General features: G+C 45.9%; 1 protein-coding gene across 1 annotated transcript in view; it reads right to left on the bottom strand.

Annotated features, from left to right (window-relative positions):
- Positions 1–24,123, bottom strand: part of LOC139263260 (neuronal PAS domain-containing protein 3) — a 1,415,846-nt gene that overhangs the window by 62,315 nt on the left and 1,329,408 nt on the right. The window contains exon 7 of the mRNA XM_070879060.1: positions 2,792–2,910. Within this exon, the coding sequence (XP_070735161.1) occupies positions 2,792–2,910 (119 nt within the window). The remainder of the gene's footprint in view (positions 1–2,791; positions 2,911–24,123) is intronic.

Raw genomic sequence — 24,123 nt, 5'->3', positions numbered from 1 at the left:
CCCTCTCAACAGGAGTTCATGTCCGCATGTTTTGTAGCTTTGGTGGAAGTTCAAGCGGCTGCCATGTAGAATCTGAGCTCAAACCTGTGTTCCACCTTGGAAGGACAGACGCCAGTCTTGGAGAGATTGATAGAGCAAGGGGATAGAGGCTTTCAAGGAGTCACTTACTTCTGCATCTGCTCACCTGCAGATCAGTGCAAGTGATGAGCCCCAGCCAATGAGATTGGCAGTCGCACAGCAGGAGTGGCGGGTGTTGCCCTCTGTCAGGATCTCTGCACGTTTATTCCCTCGCCACACCCTCAACCAATACGATGCCAGAAGGCCATGTGTTCCAGACTGCCCTGGCAGAAGCCAAAATGCAGTAGTCTGCAGCCGGGCCCTTTCAGGCATAAGCGCCCAAGAGTCATCATCCATGGTCATCTCAAGGCCTTCCAGTCTTCCACCAGCTCTCTGAAGCCACTGGGGGAGTACCTCTTATGGGGTGAGGAAACATTCTGTCTGAAAGCACTGTGGGTTATGCACTTGGGTGTCAAAATAATCTTTTGTTTCTAAAAATATTCATCACCTTTTTCACATTTGGGAGTTTGGTGTATGGTTTCTTTCCAAGGCAGCTGGTTAGTCTGTAGTGTCAGAATGTCAGTAATATAGAGGTTTGCTGAATGGTTTGACTGTTCTTTAATGCTGAATGAAGGAAGTGGTGAAGGGGGCACAAGGACTATTAATATAGAGGGTTTTCTTTGTCACTTTTCAGGTGAATGGGTTAAGCAGGTCAATGAAAGTGTTGACAGATCAATTGCTCCCTGGCCTCTCTGGCTGACATGCATTGTGCTGCCCTTCCTTCTTCCAGATCTCCCTCACCTTTACCCAAGACATCCTCGTCGGGTGATGCCTCTTGCTGTTACTCTGCCTTCTCCAACTCCAATCCTAGTTGCATAGTCATGTTGTGCAGAGTGGTACACACTACAGTTACTATGATATGATCCACTTTGTCTGCAGCAAACTGCAGGGAGTCCCCAGATCAATCAAAGAACTGGAACTTAGCTTCACGATGCCAATAGTGTGTTCAATGATGTTCCTGGGGGCTCCATGTGCTGCTCAGGTGTAGAGACTTTGAGGAGGAATGTATCAGTCAAGTATGTGCATGTGGGGAGGGGGGGGGGTTATCCCTTCTCCTCGAACAGCTATCCTCTGACATTTCTGGAAGGGTGGAATAGTGGGGGGCACAGTGAATGAGAGTCTCAGGATGAAACCATTATGACTGCTGCCAGAGGAACTGGCACAAACTTGTATGATCCTTCATTGATGATCACACATCAATTGAACATTGATAGAATGATAGCCCTTCCTGTTGAGGTAAGCTCCTGGCTCATCCTCTGGTTCCTTGAGAGCTACGTGTGCAGTTAATGATGCGCTTTACACAAGAGAAGCTGGCCACTGCTACAAATCCCAGAGCTTTATCATTCTGGCCACTGGTGTCCATTTGGAAAGTAATGTGCTGATTGGCTCTGGTTAAAAGGACATTGGTGGTCTGCTTAATGCAGTTGTGCACTACTGTGACTGGGAAATAGGGGTTGATGTGTCCCTTGGCAGCCTGGAAGGAGTCTGAGATGAGTGAAGCTCAGGGCGTTGGCTGTGCTTGGAGGCTGCACAGATCTATGACGGTTGGCATATAGACTCTACTCTGTGGGATGGGCAAGACCTTCCTACAAGCAGCTCCCTCACCTGCTGTGCTCTAACAGGCCTAGCTACTGTTTGTCCCGGTTACTTAGGCTGCTGCTGTTCCTCTTCCTCAAACTGTTTATCCATGCAGAATAAAGAAGCAAAAAAAGGCACCAATGGTAAGATGAAAATACTTAGCCAGGGCGAATAAAGCAAGCAAATCAAAAAGAAAGAATCTCCAAGCTCTGAAATGCCTTGGCACTCCGTTAACCACAAGAGCTTAGAGATCCTAATGATCCGAATGCCTGCCCTTTAAATAGTCTTCCAGTCATGTCAGTCAGTTTCTGATGATAATCCTGTGAAGTTTTACTGAGTGGGTTAACCATTGGGCGGACCTTCCAATCCATACAGTTAAAGTCAGAGTCACAGTTTCTGGTGTGTGCGCTTCCGACCTCAGTCAGTGGCACAGTTAAAATTCCGATTGGTGAGTTTTTGGCAGGAAAGGGGCAGTCAATCAATTCCGGGGTTTTAGCCACTCGCCTGCCCCATTCCCACTGGACAGGTAGGATTAAAATTGGAGTCTGGATATTTAAACCATGACATTTATATTATAACTGTTGGAATACAGATAATAATGATCAATGAGAAATAAAAGCAAGGAAAACAAATTGATAAATTACCAAATAACAGCTAACCGACCTATTTCTAGGATATTATATTACATTCAAAATATATCCATCAATCGATCTATCTATCGACCAACCATAATTATACTGGCAAGCAAAAGCTAACTAAATTGCAAGTTAAAATACTAACTGGTGAAATTCCTTTTGTCAATAATTTTAGTGAAGAAGTCAGTATGAGTACAAAATGGGATTTCGTCTTTTGTACTTCTGCTTATTTATTGACAGCATGAATTTCACTCTGAGTTGAGGGCGTAAGGCTCCAGCAGCTAAATCTGTTGCTTTCATCAAACCTAACTGCTTTGATCACAGCGAGATGAATGATCTACAGCTGAAGAAAAAAAATTACAAATTATATTTTATATATTCAACTGCTAACATTATGGATTCCTGGCAACTGAAATGCAATCACTGTTTTCCAGTTGAGAGATGATTAAATCGTTATTTACCTTATAGCCTGATGATTTGATATGTACTCCTCGCTTGGTCAGTGTTGACTTCATTCTAATAAAAAATGATCGTTCCAAGGTGTTGTCAATAGTCAGTAAAGTTGGGCTGGTGGATTCTACTGTGGGACAAAAAAACAGCATTAGTGATATGATTTTGTAAGTACAAGCTTCAGTTGTGCTATCATTTTGTTTGGAAATATGCCTAACTTTTCTTTTGCAATCAATGTTTCTGTCACCACTAGCTGGCAGTAAAGGAGATATGTCCAATGGCTTTTCTACCCAATGTATAGTTTGGTTCTAAAATTATACATTTAGGAGGCCAATCATTAAATTTAAAAAATGTCCTGAAAGAAAGAGGAATAATGTTGTGGAACAAGGATTAGAACACATTTAACTTGCACAATACATTCTTCAAATGGATTAGTGCCTTGACGACAGTTTACTTTCCTTATGGAAAGCTCAATTTCACAGCCTTAATCTTTCCCTCTCATTATAAAATATGGCGGTGACAGAAATTGGGCAATTTGTAATATCCAAAGTTTAAAGGACACCTCACTATAAAACAGATATGTGTAGATACATTTATATAGTAAACAGTAATATTTTGTGATGGTTGATGCTCCGTGAACTCAAATATTGTAATTTTTTTGTTTGAAGAGATCAAATACAAGAGAACAACTAAGATTAGTAAAAAAACAATCCACTTTTTATTTAAGCATGTTGTAAAAATTTCAGAAGACTAGCAAAGTCCCTGAATTTAATTATTGATAATTTCAGCTTTGTAATGACATCCTATTGATAACTTACTTTCTGTACATTGCTTTTTTTTGTGGAAAATTCCGGTTTTAGAAGGCCCTAATTTTGTCTTTCTGACGTCCGAATCATTTTCACTTATTCAAGGGTAAAGTGGTGCAATGCTATAAATTTAGTGCTTTCACTTCCACTGATTAAAAAATGAATTACTATAAAATTCTTCTCATCATCTAACACACTATAATATGCCAACAGCTTTTTAATTTTATTTCATGGAGTCTGTAATGCACTATCGAGGCAGAAACTTCAACTGTAAGAGTTTAATTCATCCCTCTAATCCAATCACATCAACCTTATTTTTCTTATCAGAGATTCTCATTTTGAATTAAATGAGCTCATTAGTTTTAATCAAAGCCAGAAAGATCAAAACTTACACTTAAATGCTTCAGATCAGAACTGTCACTCAGCCGTGTAGTTCTATTTTGTGAAAGCATAAGATCAGAGCCCCTTGGAGCTGTTTTTTTCCCAAGGAATGCTGATAGTATGAGAACAGTAGATATCTCTGGAATTAAATCAGTTCTCCCCGGTTTGGTATGTAGAAAGCTCAGTGACCTATCCAGCAAAACTGCAGCTTTGGTACTTTGGTGAGAATTGAGTGAAACAGGAGTACCTGGTATGTAGAAACCAGGAAGGAAGATTTTCACTATTTTCCAATTATAATGAAATCACAAATGTGTTCTTTATACACGTATTCGCACATTTGCTATATTAATTTTATTTCATGGAGTCTGTAATGCACTATCTAGGCAGAAACTTCAACTGTAAGAGTTTAATTCATCCCTCTAATTCAATCACATCAACCTTCTGGGAAAGTCATTGTTAGAATCCTCCTCAACCGTCTTCTCCCTGTGGCTGAAGAGCTCCTCCCAGATTCACAATGCAGATTCCATCCACTAAGGGGTACAACGGACATGATCTTCACCACGCAACAGCTACAAGAGAAATGCAGGGAACAGCAACAACCCTTGTACGTGGCCTTCTTTGACCTCACAAAGGCCTTTGACACTGTCAACCATGAGGGACTATGGAGCATCCTCCTCCATTTCAGCTGCCTCCAAAAGTTGATCACCATCCTCCGCCTGCCCCACGACAGCATGCAAGCCATGATCCTGATCAACGGATCCACCACAGACCCAATCCACGTCTGCACCGGGGTCAAGCAGGGCTGTGTCATCGTTCCAACGCTCTTCTCGATTTTCCTCACTGAAAAGTTCCATCTCACTCTCAACAACTCCCCCGCTGGAGTGGAACGAAACTATAGGAAACTATAGAGCCAATGGGAACCTGTTCAACTTCGTCGCCTCCGGGCTAGATCCAAGATCGTCCCATCATCTGTCATCGAACTACTGTACACGGACGATGCTTGCGTCTGTACACATTCAGAGGCCGAACTCCAAACCATCGTCAACCTCTTCACCAAGGCGTACGAAAGCATAGGCCTTATACTAAACATCCGTAAAACAAAGATCCTCCACCAACCTGACCCCGCCTCACAGCACTGCCCCCCCGGTCATCAAAATCCACGGTGCGGCCTTGGACAATGTGGACCATTTTCCATACCTCGGGAGCCTACTATCGGCAAGAACAGACATCGATGACGAGGTCCATCACCGTCTCCAGTGTGCCAGCGCAGCCTTCGGTCACCTGAGGAAGAGAGTGTTTGAAGACCAGGACCTCAAATCTGGCACCAAGCTTATGGTCTACAGGGCAGCAGTGATACTCCTATATGGCTCAGGATATGGACTATATACAGTAGACACCTCGAAGCGCTGGAGAAGTACCACCAGCGCTGCTTCCGCAAGATCCTGCAAATCCACTGGGAGGATACACGCACCAAATCAGGCCAACATCCCGAGCATCGAAGCACTGACCACACTCGACCAGCTCTGTTGGGCGAGCCACATTGTTCGCATGCCTGACATGAGACTCCCAAGTCAAGCGCTCTACTCGGAACTCCTACATGGCAAGCGAGCCCCAGGTAGGCAGAGGAAATGCTTCAAGGACATCCTCAAAGCCTTCTTAATAAAGTGCAACATCCCCACCGGCACCTGGGAATCCCTGGCCCAAGACCGCCCTAAGTGGAGGACGAGCATCCGGGAGGGCGCTGAGCACCTCGAGTCTCGTTGCCGAGAGCATACAGAAACCAAACGCAGACAGCGGAAGGATCGTGCGGAAAACCAGACCCCCCACTCACCCTTTCCTTCAACCACTGTCTGTCCCACCTGTGACAGAGACTGTAATTCCCGTATTGGATTGTACAGTCACCTGAGAACTCACTTTTCGAGTGGAAGCAAATCTTCCTCGATTTCGAGGGACTGCCTATGATGATGATGATAGAAACATAAAAAATAGGTGCAGGAGTAGGCCATTTGGCCCTTCGAGCCTGCACCACCATTGAATATGATCATGGCTGATCATGCAACTTTAGTACCATACCCCTTGATCCCTTTAGCCGTAAGGGCCACATCAATCTCCCTTTTTATATATCTAACAAACTGGCCTCAACAACTTTCTGTGGTAGAGAATTCCACAGGTTCACAATTTTCTGAGCGAAGAAGTTTCTCCTCATCTTGGTCCTAAATGGCGTACCCCTTATCCTTAGACTGTGACCCTTGGTTCAGGACTTCCCCAACATTGGAAACATCCTTCCTGCATCTAACCTGTCTAATCCCATCAGAATTTTATATGTTTCTATGAGATCCCCTCTCATTCTTCTAAATTCCAGTGAATATAAGCCTAGTCAATCCAGTCTTTCTTCATATGTCAGTCCTGCCATCCCGGGAATCAGTCTGGTGAACCTTCATTGCACTCCCTTAATAGCAAGAATGTCCTTCTTCAGATTAGGAGACCAAAATTGTACAAATATTCAAGGTGTGGCCTCATCAAGGCCCTGTACAACTGCAGCAAGACCTCCCTGCTCCTATACTCAAATCCTCTCACTATGAAGGCCAACATGCCATTTGCCTTCTTCATCGTCTGCTGTACCTGCATGCCAACTTTCAATTACTGATGTACCATGACACCCAGGTCTCGTTGCACCTTCCCTTTTCCTAATCTGTCACCATTCAAATAATATTCTGCCTTCCTGTTTTTGCCACCAAAGTGGATAACCTCACATTTATCTACATCTGCCATGCATTTGCCCACTCACCTAACCTGTCCAATTCACCCTGCAGCCTCTTAGCATCCTCCTCACAACTCACACTGCCACCAAGCTTCGTGTCATCTGCAAACTTGGAGATACTACATTCAATTCCTTCATCTAAATCATTAATGTATATTGTAAATAGCTGGGGCCCCAGCACTGAACCTTGCGGTACTCCATTAGTCACTGCCTGCCATTCTGAAAAGGACCCATTTATTCCTACTCTTTGCTTCCTGTCTGCCAATCAGTTCTCTATCCACGTCAATACATGTGCTTTAATTTTGCACACTAATCTCTTGTGTGGGACGATGTCAAATGCCTTTTGAAAGTCCAAATACACCACATCCACCGGTTCTCCCTTGTCCACTCTACTAGTTACATCCTTAAAAAACTCCAGAAGATTTGTCAAGCATGACTTCCCCTTCATAAATCCATGCTGACTTGGACCGATCCTGTCACTGCTTTCCAAATGCGTTGCTATTACATCTTTAATAATTGATTCCAACATTTTCCCCACCACTGATGACAGGCTAACTGGTCTATAATTCCCTGTTTTCTCTCTCCCTTCTTTTTTAAAAAGTGGGGTTACATTAGCTACCCTCCAATCCATAGAAACTGATCCAGAGTCTATAGAATGTTGGAAAATGACCAACAATGCATCCACTATTTCTAGGGCCACTTCCTTAAGTACTCTGGGATACAGACGATCAGGCCCTGGGGACTTATCGGCCCTCAATCTCATCAATTTCCCTAACACAATTTCCTGACTATTAAGGATTTCCTTTAGTTCCTCCTTCTCGCTAGACCCTCCGTCCCCTAGTTTTTCCGGAAGGTTATTTGTGTCTTCCTTAGTGAAGACAGAACCATAGTATTTGTTCAATTGGTGAATACCAGAACTTTTACTTCCCCTGCTGCTCCCTGCGGTTAATAATCTGCCGGCATTATAATCTAGGTTGATGCACAAAAATTGGATGTTTTCCGTGCACTACTGAAAAGCTGATGCTACCACAACTGATACTGTGGAACTGTATCTCAGGAGTGTTTCCAATTTCCATTTTAAAAACGAGCAGTTTACTTCCCCACTTGGAGTCGGAGCCATTCCAAATGTTAATGATTTTAACCTGCACGGTTCTACAGGCGGATGAGGTGCCTGAATGAAGCAGACGGGGGCCTCATGAATTTATGCAAAACAGATTTCAATCAGGCCCCAATTGTATTTACCTGGGCCAGAGCGGCGAAGCCACCATGCTTTTCCCACCAGTCTGATGCCCTTCAAATAAGTATAAAAGCTTGTGGGGCCAGGACGGACAGGACTGTTTCTTTGAGCCCCACAAGGAAAGTCGCGGATCCCCATCCCTCCCTTTGCAAGACTGTCTCCCTGCCACTTACCTCCTAGCTGGTGGACGGCCAAATGCTTCCTGATCTTTCCCTGTCGACAGCCGCTCTGTGTAGATTATTAAACTGCAACTCTTGGATTGTCTTTAATCACCTATTGGGAGCTGTCCAAATGGGGCTGACAAACAATCAGTCACCTCCTGCACCTCTCGCCCTGAACTGGAACATTTCATCAACTTTGCTTCTAACTTTCATCGCTCCCTTACTAATCATCCAGAGACGTGAGTTCAAAGCCCACCACGCAGTTTTGGAATTTAAATTCAGTTAATTAAATAAATAAAATTAAATAAATCTGGAATTAAAAAGCTAGTATCAGCAATGGTGACCTTGATACAATTGGATAGTCGTAATACACATCTGTTTCACGAATATCCTTTAGGGAAGGAACTCTGCCATCCTTGCTGGTCTGGCCTATATGTGACTCCAGACCCACAGCAATGTAGTCGACTCTTAACTGCCCACTGAAATGGCCTAACAAGCCACTCAGTTGTAAAAAATAGCTACAAGAAATAATGAGAAAAATAAAACTGGACGGACGACCCGACACCGGCTACGGACACGACAACGGCACACCCAACCCAGTCGACCTTGCAAAGTCCTCCTCACCAACATCTGGAGACTTCTGCCAAAATTGGGAGAGCTGTCCCACAGACTAGCGAACCAACAGCCTGACATAGTCACACTCACAGAATCATACCTTTCAGCCAATGTCCCAAATACCTCCATCACCATCCCTGGTTATGTCTTGTCACACCAGTAGGACAGACCCATTAGGGGTGGCAGCACAGTGGTGTGCAGTCAGGAGGAAATGCCTCTGAGAGTCCTCAACATTGACTCCGGACCCCATAAAGTCACATGGCTTCAGGTCAAGCATGGGCAAGGAAACCTCCTGCTAATTACCACCTACTGCCCTCCCTCAGCTGATGACTCAGTACTCCTCCATGTTGAAATCCACTTGGAAGAAGCACTGAGAGTAGCGAGGGCACAGAATCAACTCTGGGTGGTGGACCTCAATGTCTGTCACCAAGAGAGGCTTGGTAGCACCACTACTGACGGAACTGGCCAAGTCCTGAAGGACAAAGATGCCAGACTGGGCCTGCGACAAGTTGTGAGAGAACCAACACGAGGGAAAAACCTACTTGACCTTGTCCTCATCAATCTACCTGTTGTAGATGCATCTATCCATGACAGCGTTGGTAGCAGTGACCACCGCACAGTCATTGTGGAGACAAAGTCGCGTCTTCACACTCAGGACACCATCCGTCGTGTTGTGTGGCACGACCACCATGTTGAATGGGATAGATTCAGGACAGATCTAGCAGCTCAAAACTGGGCATCCATGAGGTGCTGTGGGCCATCAGCAGTAGCTGAATTGTATTCCACCACATCTGTAACCTCATGGCCTGGCATATCCCTCACTTTACCATTACCATCAAGCCAGGGGACCAACCCTGCTTCAATGAGGAGTGCAGAAGAGCATGCCAGGAGCAGCACCAGGCGCACCTAAAAATGAGGTACCAACCTAGGGAAGCTGCAACACAGGACTACAAGCATGCTAAACAGCGGAAGCAGCATGCTATAAACAGAACTAAGCCATCCCACAATCAACGGATCAGATCAAAGCTCTGCAGTCCTGAATGTTGGTGGACCATTAAACAACTAACGGGAGGCGGAGGCTCCATGAATATCCCCATTCTCAATGATGGCGGAGCCCAGCACGTGAGTCCAAAAGACAAGGCTGAAGTGTTTGCAACCAGAAGTGCCGAGTAGATGATCCATAGGGCCTCCTCTTTAGGTCCCCACCATCACAGAAGCCAATCTTTAGCCAATTCGATTCACTCCACGTGATATCAAGAAACGGCTCAGCGCACTGGATACAGCAAAGGCTATGGGCCCCGACAACATCCCAGCTGTCATGCTGAAGACTTGTGCTCCAGAACTAGACGCACCTCTCGCCAAGCTGTTCTAGTATAGCTACAATATTGGCATCTATCCAACAATGTGGAAAACTGCCCAGGTATGTCCTGTCCACAAAAAGCAGGACAAATCCAATCTGGCTAATTACCGCCCCATTTACTCTACTCTCAGGGTAGATTTACAAGTGCGCCCGGGACATTTCTAAATTCCTCAGGGTGCAGGATTTACCTGGCGGCAAGGCACGCGGCCCAAATTCCAACCGGCTACACGGGCGAGCTGCCTTTGGAGGATTGATTATTGCAGAGGCATGAAGAATAATTTAAGACGGTCCTCGGGCCTTCCGGTTCGGGTGGGTCCTGGAAGCACACTGTCAGTTATGTGTTTGAAAATGGGCCAGAACAAATTTAGACCCCAGTAGGTAGGACATGGAGCAGATATGTCAAAATCAGGATATCATGGTCAGGATGTCTCATCACTATAATCTAATCTCTGCCTTTTAATTTTATTTAATGGAATCCTCAGCTTCATTTAGGTTTCTGTCAGATGTTCATGGCTTTCTGACAGAAAGTGTAATTAATTTAAAAACCAGTCTGGTGATGCATTTAAAATGTTCACATTTTTCACTTTTGTTATGTAAGGCAGAAGGGAGCAATTATTAGGTAAACGTTGCACGTATTTGATGGGAACCTATATGTAATACCCAGACCTGGGAATTCTTGTTCATTACATTTGACGAGCAAAGTTCAAAGTTGCTAAATAATAAAAGTATTACTCATGCTAAGATATCTTTTCTGAAAAAATAGCAATGTATTACAACATTATTAACTGGTCACTTTTGTCACCTTTCTTATGATGTATTAAAGTGTGAAAACCAATCCTTAATTGTTTTCTTCAATAAAATAAGGTAGATTAATATACAAGGGGAAAAAAATCATTAAAATGTAATTCAATGGGGGAGAAATTTGGTTCCAGCTCATTTGGGGCAGTAACCCAGGCGGAGTGGTAATTTTGGCGCCTTGAAAAAGTTTGCGCCTTCCGCCCAGAAATTCATCAAAATCGGTCGAAGAGCTGGCAGGGGCGCTAAATCAGCCGTTGCACACCAGAGCTGGGGGGCTGCAAACGAAAATGCCGGCACTAAATTTAACCGAATCATTGCGCCGAGCTGCGATTCAGATCCCAGGAAAAGCCAAGTCTTAAAGCCGCGGCATAGTAATACACCCGTTAAAGTTTTCAAATCACTTTATCTCAAGCTGACCTCTTATTTCTGTCTGTCGCTCCAAACTCAGAGGCTCACCACCGTGTTGTGTGTAAACGTTGCACGGACTGTGACCTTCGAGGGAAGTGCATCCTCATCCCTTCAAGTAGCCACCAGTTTACTTTAAGTAGTACCAGCTGTTTTTCCAGACATTGTTCTTGGTGGCCGCTAAATGAGACGGCTGCACTTAATTTACCAACCGGGGCGCAGGAATACATCATGATTGGAGTGATCATCAGTAGCCAGGCACTACTGGTTTGCGCTCCCGGTGAGCCTCCAATGAATTTTCAATCGGAGCTCTAAATGATGCGCTCCCAGTCGATAACCTCTTACACTCGCCCCCCGAGGCATCAGACAACCAAAAATCCAGCCCAATGATTTTAGTATTATAGCTGCACAAACAGGATGGTTTTGAAATATTTTAAATAAAGTGCAATATATCTCAGTATAAAGAATAGTGGGTAAATGGGAACAATTTAACATTTATTTATTACTAGTTGATCTCCCAAGGCATAAAACACCGAAGGGGAAATTTGAACTTTAATGGGAATTAAAATTGTTCAGTTCTATTTGCCACTCATTCTTGCTCCACAACTGCGGTGCCGTCTGACTCAAGTGGGAACCTCATTAATATATAAGTTGGGTCCAATGACATCCTATTGGTGTAATAAGAGGGGGCGGGGTGGGGGGGGGTCGCTTATCGAGGAAGAAGCAGAAGCCCCTAAAAGAGAAGTTTAAACCTACCTTTGCATGGCCAGGAGGAGCAGGAAATTATCCTCTGGGCCTCAGAAGGAAAGTCTAGGTATCTGCTACCTAAGATACTCACCCTTCCCACCAGTGAGCCTTTGCCAAACACCCACTCCCACGGCTTACCTGAGTGCCAGCAAGAAGCCCCCGGCCTAATCTTTACTTGCCTACAGCTGAGGAGCCACCTCTTTATGCCTGTTTCAGGCGGGGTTAGGTTATATTTGCCCCCGTAGAGTTGTTTGGAGTACAGGAGTTGCTCAGCAGTACAGGCTCAGGAGTTGAGAGATGCAGAGTCGAGATGCTACAGCACCACTGCTGTCAGGAAGGTGTAATTATAGCACATAGGCCCTGAATTTGCAGTCGGAGGCTTCCTGCGGGCGGATGCCACCGACCAACAAAAAGTCTACGAACTTACCTGGTGGTCCGGGCGGTTCGGAAACTTGCGGTCCTGGGCCTCTCTCTATATGTAGGCCTGCATAGAGGCCCACATAGCCCAAGGGTGCATGCGGTTCGCAAGTGCCCCTGGGATCACGTGGGCCGGCCCAACCAATGAAAGAAGGGGATCCCCATTCATACAGATGAGTATTGCGTATGTACGGAAAGCCCATAAGTATGGATGGGATACTCCCAAAGATACACATACACTTCAAATAATTTTTTAAAAATCACATTAAAAATTAATAAAAATGGCATTTAATTGAATATTTAAAACAAAAATTTTATTTTTTGAAAAATAAATGACATTTTAATGGGGTTAAAAATAAACTTACCTTATTTTACAGGTTTTTAAATGTATAAATTATTGAAAAAAATGTATCTTTCTGTTCTTTAAAAATCTTATGGTGCTAAAAGCAGGCCTTGCGCGTCACCTGCTTTTACCAGGCCTAAGAATTTCACAGGCATTCGCTGGGCAGAAGTTGGGCAAATAGCCCAACTCTCCGCCCATGGAGGTCCTTTTCCCGGAGATGCGTGCGATTCTTGACAGATTGCAAATTCCAGGTTTTAGCGCATGAGCTTCGCATACCTAAACCCGGAACTTGCAGGGCCCCTACAGGCGCATGCGCACCTCCTACGCACTGGAGCCGCAAATTACGGCCCATGATGTTCACATAAAAATGTGGACATTGGAATTTATGACGAACAAAGTTGCAGGAAGTGCATGCAGGCATAAGATCTTTAATATCATTTATATATTATCTAGATGGGGGAAGATTTCCTATGTGTAAGAAAATGTAAGCATGTTTACAAAGAATGGGTTATACATGTTACACAAAGCAGAATGTGCAACAAATGATTATAAAATAGTAATTTTAAGTAAGTTCTACTTCCTTGACAGGAAAGACTGACCAAAGCAAACTTTGCAGTTGTAGAAAAAAATGATAATCTAGATTCCCATGAGATAATATAAACACTTTATAATTTGTATGCCCTTATTAACTAAAAAGGATTTTCCACCATCAAAATACACCCAACAACTCTATACGGACAAACATCAACAGAGTAAATGTATAAGCGGCACAAAAAAAAATTATTTTTAAAGTTTCTTTAAATAAAGTGGTGGTTTATTAATGGTCTGTCTCACTAAAGGCAATGTGTGTCAAAGGTCTTTGACCTATTGAAGATAATGTTTTCCAAAGTAGAAAATAAGGATTGCTAATAATGTCCATTCAGTAATGGGGAGGTCCCATACATACAAGGGTTAATTTGTGGAGCTCCACTCATGTTTACAATCTCATTATATGGGAGTGCAGGTTGAAGATCAGCCTATAGAGTTCTATCCCCATCTCCAACCTGCAATCCCACCTAGTGCGGGTCTATGACAGGAGTCTCACCTCATAAAATTAACCCTACAAGAAGGCACTAAAAGAGATTAGAATGAACAGTAATATTCCAGTTCTGAAATTAATCTCTTAGAGACCTGTGAATAAATTCCAATATTTGCAAGCTTGGCTCGTCTGATATTAAAACAAACAAATATTAACAAAGACTGTCTGGTGACATGGGGAGTTGGAAGAATCAAAGTGACCCAGGAGTCACTTGCCATTCCAAATAAAGTGAGAGATTTTCAGCCAATTTCTTTGCAACTAACCTAGCTAACCTTGGAGTTATCGATGGGAGCATATAAAGCTGGAAAAAATATTGAGAGCACTGACTCACTCCAAAAGGTTAAAGTAGTGGTAACTAATCAACCATATCTTACTGAATGATATGCAAAGTGTGAGGGGGGGTTACCTTTGTACAGGAGCTGTACCCTGAGTGAAGTGTATTTCAAATTACTTGAAGGCAAAACAGGACACGAAAAAACCTCAAGAAACCAGGGCACCCAGAGCCATTTCCAACTTTGTATAATTAGATAGATCATTATATACAGATCCTGGAGTTCAGCCTCTGTGCACGCATAGACGCAGGCGTCGTCCGCGTACTGTAGCTCAACGACAGAGGTTGGGGTGGTCTTGAACCTGGCCTGGAGATGGCAAAGGTTGAACAGGTTCCCACTGGTGCTGAAGTTTGTCGACTGTGAGGTGGAGCATGGCAGCGAGGAAGACGGAGAAGAGGTTGGGGCATACGAAAGCATGGGCCTTATGATAAACATCAGTCAGACAAAGGTCCTCCACCAACCTGTACTCTCCGCACAGCACTGCACCCCAGTCATTAAGATCCATGGCGTGGTACTGGATAATGTGGACCACTTCCCTTACCTTGGGAGCCTCCTATCAACAAGAGCAGGCACTGACGACGAGATCCAACACCGCCTCCAGTGCGCCAGTGCAGTCTTCGGCTGCCTGAGGAAAAGAGTATTTGAAGACCAGGCCCTCAAAACTGTCACTAAGCTCATGATCTACAGGGCTGTAGTAATACCCGCCCTCCTGTATGGCTCGGAAACGTGGACCATGTACAGTAGACACCTCAAGTAGCTGGAAAAATACCACCAACGATGTCTCCGCAAGATCCTACAAATCCCCTGGGAGGACAGACGCACCAACGTTAACGTCCTCGTCCAGGCCAACATCCCCAGCATTGAAGCATTGACCACACTTGATCAGCTCCGCCGGGCAGGCCACATAGTTCGCATGCCAGACATGAGACTCCCAAAGCAAGCGCTCTACTCGTAACTCGTCCACGGCAAACGAGCCAAAGGTGGGCAGCAGAAACGTTACAAGGACACCCTCAAAGCCTCCCTGATTAAGTGCGACATCCCCAGTGACACCTGGGAGTCCCTGGCCAAAGACCGCCCTAAGTGGAGGAAGTGCATCCGGGAGGGCATTGAGCTCCTCAAGTCTCGTCGCCGAGAGCATGCAGAAATCAAGCTCAGGCAGCGGAAGGAGCGTGCAGAAAACCAGACTCCGCACCCATCCTTTCCTTCAACCACTGTCTGTCCCACCTGTGACAGAGACAGTGGTTCTCGTATTGGACTGTACAGCCACCTAAGAACTCATATTTAGAGTAGAAGCAAGTCTTCCTCGATCCCAAGGGACTGCCTATGATGATGATGATGATATATACGGATTAATTCAGGCAATGGGATAAAGAAGGATTATTTAATTCATGGGACTTTCTTCATTTTTTAACAGAAAATATCCTCAACATTGTTGGAGCTCAGCCAGGATAGATTCAGTGTTCTGCAGAATCATGTGATGGGCAACAACCCTAACTGAGGTTTCTGATATTTGCATGCAACAATGTCAGGTAGCAGTGATTTACGTGATTATCCTGCTCTGGTAAGGTATAAAAGTGGCAATTTATTTTGACCGATTAAGAAAACTAACAGGACAAAAAACTATATGGACCCCGTGGAACTCCTGAGAGGATGACCTGGTGACAGCATGATCGCTCAGCCCGGCACTCATTGCGTAGCAGCCCCGCTCCCTGGTGGTCCAGGTAGGTCCCTTTATCTTTTGCAGAGTCGGCAGCATAGGCCTTCCCTTTAACTGAGGGAAGGGCCCCTCGGACGTGGCAACACTGCGCGTAAGTGCATAGTGCTGCTGAGGCGACCGTCCTGTTATCGCCCCAGGAAGGAAGTGAAGCGCTGAGCATCCACTTCCTTCCGGGGGAGGTAACCCGAGTTTCAAGAGAGGGGTGAGACATCTCTGCCTGGCGCTAAGTCTCCCATGTGATACCGCCCCCAAACGAGGCGATACCACTTTTCTCCCCCATATTCTCAGGAGAAGCAACCGGCCATTTAAGACTGAGATGAGGAGGAATTTCTTCACTCAGAGGGTTGTGAATCTTTGGAGTTTTCTGCCTCAAATGGCTGTGGATGCTCAATCATTGAGTATATTCAAGGCTGGGATGGATAGATTTTTGGACTCATGGGGAATCAAGGGATATGGGGATAGGGCCGGAAAGTGTTGAGGTCGCAGATCAACCTCATTGCAGATCAACCATGATCTGCACAGAGAGGTCTTAAAACAGAGTGCAGTTAAACAGAGCGGTTTATTGAGGAATTTGGAAAGAGTGGGAATTCGGAGAAGAGGGGAAGATTAATTTAAAAATTAAAAATAGGTAAGTGATATTTCACAGAGGCAGCGGACCTGCGTGGGAGCCGCAGCGGGAGCTGAGGTGGAGGTTTAAAAGGCAAGGCTCAACAGGCAACATTCGAAAGGGATGTCAGAGTTTAAAAGTGACATCGGCACAAGGGAAGTAGCTGATTGGTGAGTGTTTTTTTTTCTCTGTTAAGTTAGTACTTAGTCCTTAAATAAAAGTTAGTTAAATCAGCTGATTGCTGAGTAGTTGCTGGGTGTGTCTTGCTAAGGTTTAGAGTTTATTTTTGCTCGATAGTTCCGAGTCGAACTAGAGAAGGCAGGGCAGCTCAGTCCCATAGATTGCACATCCTGTGGCACGTGGGAAGTCCTGGATGCTTTGCGTAGCCTGGACGACCATGTGTGCAGGAGGTGTCTCCAGCTGCACCAACTCGAGCTCCGCGTTTTGGAGCTTGCGCGGCGGCTGGAGTCACTTTGGTGCATCCGCAAGACTGAGAGCTAGTGGATAGCACGTTTCTAGAGGTGGTCACCCCGCAGCTTAAGAGTGTGCAGGCAGAGAGGGAGTGGATGACTGCCAAACAGAAGAGGAGGACTGGGCAGGTAGTGCAGGAGTCCCCTGAATTTATCTCGCTCTCCAACCGGTACTCTGTGGAGGGGGGCGGGGGGTGGCGGCGATGGTGCCTCTGGGGCGTGCAGCCAGAACAATGACCACAGCACCACAGGTAGCTCAGCTGCACAGGGTGGGGAGGAAGAAGAATGGAAGAACTATAGTGGTAAGGGATTCAATAGTCAGTGGAGCAGATAAGGCATTTCTGCAGCCGCAGACGTGACTCCAGGATGGTATGTTGCCTCCCTGGTGCCAGGGTCAAGGATGTCACCGAGCGGCTGCAGGGCATTCTGGGGGGAGAGGGTGAACAGTCAGATGTTGTGATCCATATTAGGACCAATGACATAGGTAGGATGCGGGATGAGGTCCTGCAGGCAGGGTTAGGGAGTTAGATGAGAGATTAAAAAGCAGAACCTCAAAGGTAGTAATCTCCGGATTACTTTCAGTGCCACAAGCTAGTGAGTACAGAAATAGGAGGATAGAGCAGATGAATGCGTGGCTGGAGAGATGGTGCAAGAGGGTGGGCTTTAGATTCCTGAGGCATTGGGATCGCTTCTGGGAGAGGTGCAACCTGTACAAGCCGGACGGGTTGCACCTCAACAGAGCAGGGACCAATATCGTTGCGGGGGGGTTTGCTCGTGCTGTTAGGGAGGGTTTCAACTAGCTTGGCAGGGGATGGGAACCTGAGAATAGATTCAGTAGGGAGGGGAGTAAAGCTGGAATTAGAAAGCAAAAATGTAGAAAGTGAGTTGGAAGGACAGAGGAAACAAGCAGGAAAAAAGGGCAAAAAAACACATTTAAAAGCTCTTTGTCTAAATGCACGTAGCATTCGTAACAAAATAGATGAGTTGACGGCACAAATAGATACAAGTGGGTATGATCTCATAGCCATTACAGAGACGTGGTTGCAAGGTGACCAGGATTGGGAACTAAATATTCAGGGGTATTTGATAATTCGAAAGGACAGACAGAAAGGAAAAGGAGGTGGGGTAGGACTGTTAATAAAGAATGGGATCAGTGCGTTAGTGAGAAACAAAATTGGCTCAAAGGACCAAGATGTTGAATTAGTTTGGGTGGAGATAAGGAATAATAAAGGGAAAATGTCACTGGTGGGCGTAGTCTATAGACCCCCCAACAGTAGCTACACTGTTGGACAGAGTATAAATCAAGAAATAATGGAGGCTTGTAATAAAGGAATGGCAATAAGCATGGGTAATTTTAACCTTCATATTGATTGGACAAAACAAATTGGCCAGAGTAGCCTTGAGGAACAGTTCATAGAGTGTATCCGGGATAGTTTCCTTCAACAGTACGTTGTGGAACCAACCAGGGAGCAGGCTATCTTAGACCTACTACTGTGTAATGAGGCAGGATTAATAAATGATCTTGTAGTAAAAGATCCTCCAGGAATGAGTGAAGATATTATGGTTGAATTTCAAATTCAGTTGGAGGGTGACAAAGTTGGCTCTCAAACCAGCGTCCTAAGCTTAAATAAAGGAGACTACAAAGGTATGAGGGCAGAGTTGGTTAAAGTGGACTGGGAAAATAGATTAAAGTATGGGACGGTTAATGAGCAGTGGCAGACATTTAAGGAGATATTTCATAACTCGCAACAAAAATATATCCCAATGAGAAGGAAAGAATGTAAGAGAAGGGATAACCATCCGTGGCTAACTAAGGAAATAAGAGAGGGTATCAAATTGAAAACAAAGGTATACAATGAGGCCAAGATTAGTGGGAGGCCAGAGGATTGGGAAACTTTTAAAAGCCAGCAGAGAACCACTAAAAAAATGATTAAGAAAGGGAAGAGAGATTATGAAAGTAAACTAGCACGGAATATAAAAACAGATAGTAAGAGTTTCTACTGGTACATAAAAAGGAAAAGAGTGGCTAAAGTTGGTTCCCTGGAGGATGAGACTGGGGAATTAATGATGGAGAAGAGGGAAATGGCAGAGACGTTGAACAAATATTTTGTATCGGTCTCCACGGTTGAAGACACGAAAAACATCCCAATTGTGGATAATCAAGGGGCTATAGGTATTGTGTTCCGAACACAGATGAGGTTGCACACAGGGAGGTTAAAGTAACAGTGACCTCAGTCTTTATTAAGACACTCCAGAGTGAGGAACAGGCCTTCGGGGGCGGCTTATATACAGTGCTCCTAAGGATGCTGGGATCCCTTGGGACTTCAGGGGATACGCTCCCTGGTGGCAGAACATGGGAGTGCATGATTTACAGAAACACAACATCACTTCTCCCCCAAAGTCAAAGTGAAAACTATTTACAAGGTGAGGCGGTCGGGAGCTTTTCTTTCCCTGGTGGACCGCCTCAGTACAAATGTCTGTTCTGGTGTGTTGGCTATGCCCTCGCTGGGCTGGCGTGTTGTTGGCCCTGCAGGGCTACTGGGTGAGACTGGTCTTGCTGGGCTGTTGGGCGTGATGGGTTCGATTTCCTGGTCTGGGGTGGTGCTGTTGATCCTTTGGGTGTGTGTTGTGGGGTCAAAAAAGGTGGTGTCTGCTGTGGGTTGTTCAGGGCAGTCTGTGAACCGCAGCCTCGTTTGGTCCAGGTGCTTTCTGCAAATTTGCCCATTGTCTAGTTTGACTACGAACACCCTATTCCCTTCTTTAGCTATCACCGTGCCTGCAATCCACTTGGGACCATGTCCATAGTTTAGCACATACATAGGGTCATTCAGATCAATTTCCCGTGACACAGTGGCGTGACCATCGTTTAGATTTTGTTGCTGCCGCCTGCTCTCTACCTGATCGTGCAGGTTGGGGTGAACCAGCGAGAGTCTGGTTTTAAGTGTCCTTTTCATGAGTAGCTCAACCGGGGGTACCCCTGTGAGCAAGTGGGGTCTCGTGCGGTAGCTGAGCAGTACTCGGGACAGGCGGGTTTGGAGTGAGCCTTCTGTGACTCGTTTAAGGCTGTGTTTGATTGTTTGTACTTCCCACTCTGCCTGCCCATTAGAAGCTGGTTTAAACAGGGCCGAGGTGACATGTTTGATCCCATTGCGGGTCATGAATTCTTTAAATTCGGCACTGGTGAAACATGGCCCGTTGTCACTGACCAGTATGTCAGGCAGGCTGTGGGTGGCAAACTTGGCCCTCAGGCTTTCAATGGTGGTGGTGCCAGTGCTTCCCGACCTTATTTCACATTCAATCCATTTTGAAAAAGCATCCACCACCACCAGAAACATTTTACCGAGAAATGGGCCCGCATAGTCGACATGGATCCTCGACCATGGTATGGAGGGCCAGGACCTCAAGCTTAGTGGTGCCTCTCTGGGCGCATTGCTCAACTGAGCACACACGCTGCATTGCCGTACACAGGACTCTAAGTCAGAATCGATACCGGGCCACTACACGTGGGATCTGGCTATTGCTTTCATTATTACTATACCCGGGTGTGTGCTGTGGAGATCCGAGATGAACGTCTCCCTGCCCTTTTTGGGTATCACTACGCAGTTACCCCACAACAGGCAGTCTGCCTGAATGGACAGCTTGACCTTTCGCCATGGGAATGGCTTGATTAGCTCTTGCATTTCAATGGGGATGCTGGCCCAGCTCCCATGCAGTACACAGTTTTTTTACTAGGGTCAGCAGAGGATCTTGGCTGGTCCAAGTCCTAATCTGGCGGGCCGTGACAGGTGATTTATCATTTTCAAACGCTTCCATGATCATCAACAAGTCTGCGGGCTGCGCCATTTCCACCCCGTGGTGGACAATGGTAGCCAACTGAGAGCATCCGCACAGTTCTCGGTGCCTGGCCTGTGGTGAATGGTATAGTTATATGCTGATAGCGTGAGTGCCCACCTTTGTATGCAGGCTGAGGCATTAGTATTTATCCCCTTGTTTTCAGCGAACAGGGATATGAGGGGCTTGTGATCAGTTTCTAGCTCAAATTTGAGGCCAAACAGGTACTGATGCATTTTCTTTACCCCGAACACACACGCTAATGCCTCTTTCTCAATCATGCTGTAGGCCCTCTCGTCCTTAGACAAGCTCTTGGAGGCATAGGCAATAGGTTGCAACTTCCCCGCAATGTTAGCTTGTTGTAATACACAGCCGACTCTGTATGACGACGCATCACATGCTAGCACAAGTCTTTTACACGGATTATACAATACAAGCAGCTTGTTGGAGCATAAAATGTTTCTGGCTTTCTCAAAAGCAATTACTTGTTTTTTTTCTCCATACCCAGTTCTCACCTTTACGCAATAACACATGTAGGGGCTCTAAGAGGGTGCTTAACCCCGGTAGGAAGTTACCAAAATAGTTGAGGAGACCCAGGAATGACCGCAGCTCCGTGACGCTCTGTGGCCTGGGCGTGTTCCTAATAGCCTCTGTCTTGGTGTCTGTGGGCCGAATGCCGTCCACCGCGATCTTTCTCCCCAAAAACTCCACTTCTGTTGCCATGAAGACGCATTTCGACCTCTTCAGCCGCGGTCCAGTCGCTGGAGGACCTCCTCCAGGTTTTGTAGCTGCTTGACGGTGTCCTGACCCATGACCAATATGTCGTCCTGAAAAACCACCGTGCGCGGTACCAACTTGAGTAGGCTCTCCATGTTTCTCTGGAAGATCGCTGCAACCAATCGAATTCCAAACGAGCATCTGTTGTAGATGAACAGTCCCTTATGCGTGTTGATGCAGATGAGGCCCTTCGAAGACTCCGCTAGCTCCTGCGTCATGTAGGCCGAAGTCAGGTCGAGCTTGGTGATCGTCTTGCCTCCTGTCAGTGTCGCAAATAGGTCGTCTGCCTTAGGTAGCGGGTATTTGTCCTGCAGCGAGAAACGATTAATAGTTACTTTATAATCGCCGCAAATCCTGACCGTGCCATCATTTTTGAGTACTGGAACAATCGTGCTGGCTCACTCGCTGAATTCCACTGGGGAGATGATGCCCTCATGTTGCAGCCTGTCCAGCTCGATTTCCACTCTCTCCCTCATCATGTGAGGTACCGCTCGCGCCTTGTGGTGAATGGGTCGTGCCTCTGGGACCAAGTGGATCCGCACCTTCGCCCCTGAAAAGTTTCCAATGCCTGGCTCAAAAAGGGAAAGAAATTTGTTAAGAACCTGGGTACATGAGGCCTCATCGACATGTGATAGCGCTCGGATGTCATCCCAATTCCAGCGGATTTTGCCCAGCCAGCTCCTTCCAAGCAGTGTGGGACCATCACCCGGGACAATCCAGAGTGGCAGTTCATACACCATGCCCTCGTAGGTGACCTTGACCATGGCGCTGCCCAGGACAGTGATAAGCTCTTTGGTGTACGTTCTCAGTTTCGTGTGGATGGGGCTCAGGGCTGGTCTGAGTGCCTTGTTGCACCACAGTCTCTCAAACATCCTTTTACTCATGATGGATTGACTAGCGGCAGTGTCCAGCTCCATGGCTACGGGTAAGCCATTCAATTTTACATTTAGCATTATAGGTGGACATTTCGTCGAAAATGTGTGCACCCCATGTACTTCAGCATCTGCCTCCTCTCTCTGAGGCTCGAAATTGCTTTGATCCACCATGGACCGATCTTCCTCTGCCACGTGGTGGTTAGCAGGTTTTGCAGAGCTGCAAGCTCATTGAAGGTGCCCCATTGTTCCTCAGCTCTTGCAAACATACCCTTTGAAGCGATATGAATAGGCTGAATGGAAGCCTCCACAACGCCAACAAGGTGTGAAGTGCCTTGCATTCATCCTTTATTGCGGACTCTGAGTCATCTGAGGCTTGCTGGCAGTTGCAGCCTCGTGGTTTCTGCCCTGTACATTACTGCTCGCAAGCACAGTTCCAGTTAATTTATGAACATTGCTAGCACTTATGTGCTGAGAGATTTATTTGGTGTTATCACTGGTGGACATAAACGCCTGTGCTATCGCAATGGCCTTACTGAGGGTCGGTGTCTCTACAGTCAAAAGTTTTCGTAGGATGGTCTCGTGGCCAATGCCCAGTACAAAAAAGTCTCTGAGCATCTGCTCCTGGTCACCATCAAACTCACATTGTCCTGCAAGTCGCCTTAGCTCGGCGACGTGGCTCACCACTTCCTGACCTTCAGATCGCTGGCACGTGTAGAACCGATACCTCGCCATCAGCACGCTCTCCCTCGGGTTAAGATGCTCCCGAACCAGTGTACACAGCTCCTCATATGACTTATCTGTGGGTTTCAGCAGAGCCAGAAGATTCTTCATGAGACTGTAGGTCAGTGCCCCGCAGACTATGAGGAGGACCGCTCTCCTTTTTGCAGCACTTCCTTCTCCGTCCAGCTCGTTGGCTACAAAGTACTGGTCTAGCCGTTTGACATAGGCTTCCCAGTCCTCACCCTCTGAGAACTTCTCCAAGATGCCCACAGTTTGCTGCATCTTTGCGTTGGATTTGTATACTCGTCGCCAGTTATTGTGTTCCTAACACAGATGAGACTGCACACAGGGAGGTTAAAGTAACAGTGACCTCAGTCTTTATTAAGACACTCCAGAGTGAGTAACAGGCCTTAGGGGCCGGCTTATATACAGTGCTCCCAAGGGATGCTGGGATCCCTTGGGACTTCAGGGGATGCACTCCCTGGTGGTGGAACATGGTAGTGCATGCTTTACAGATACACAACAATAGGTAGGGAGGAATTTAATACAATCACTATCACTGATGAAGCAGTACTAGCTAAAATAATGGAACTAAAGGTGGAGAAGTCCCCTGGACCTGATGGCTTACATTTTAAGAGAAGTGGCTGCAGAGATAGTGGATGCATTGGTTGTAATCTACCAAAATTCCCTGGATTCTGGGACGGTCCCAGCAGACTGGAAAACCACAAACGTAATGCCCCTATTTTAAAAAGGAGGCAGACAAAAAGCAGGAAACTTTAGACCAGTTAGCCTAACATCTGTCGTTGGGAAAATGCTGGAGTCCATTATTAAGGAAGCATTAGTGGGTCATTTGGAAAAGCATGATCCAATCAAGCAGAGTCAGCATGGTTTTATGAAAGGGAAAT

The sequence above is a fragment of the Pristiophorus japonicus genome, chromosome 4 (genome assembly GCF_044704955.1).
Source record: "Pristiophorus japonicus isolate sPriJap1 chromosome 4, sPriJap1.hap1, whole genome shotgun sequence".
Classification (NCBI taxonomy): Eukaryota; Metazoa; Chordata; class Chondrichthyes; family Pristiophoridae; genus Pristiophorus; species Pristiophorus japonicus.
Note: the sequence above shows the minus strand (reverse complement) of the source record. Positions and strands in the feature narration are given on the sequence as shown.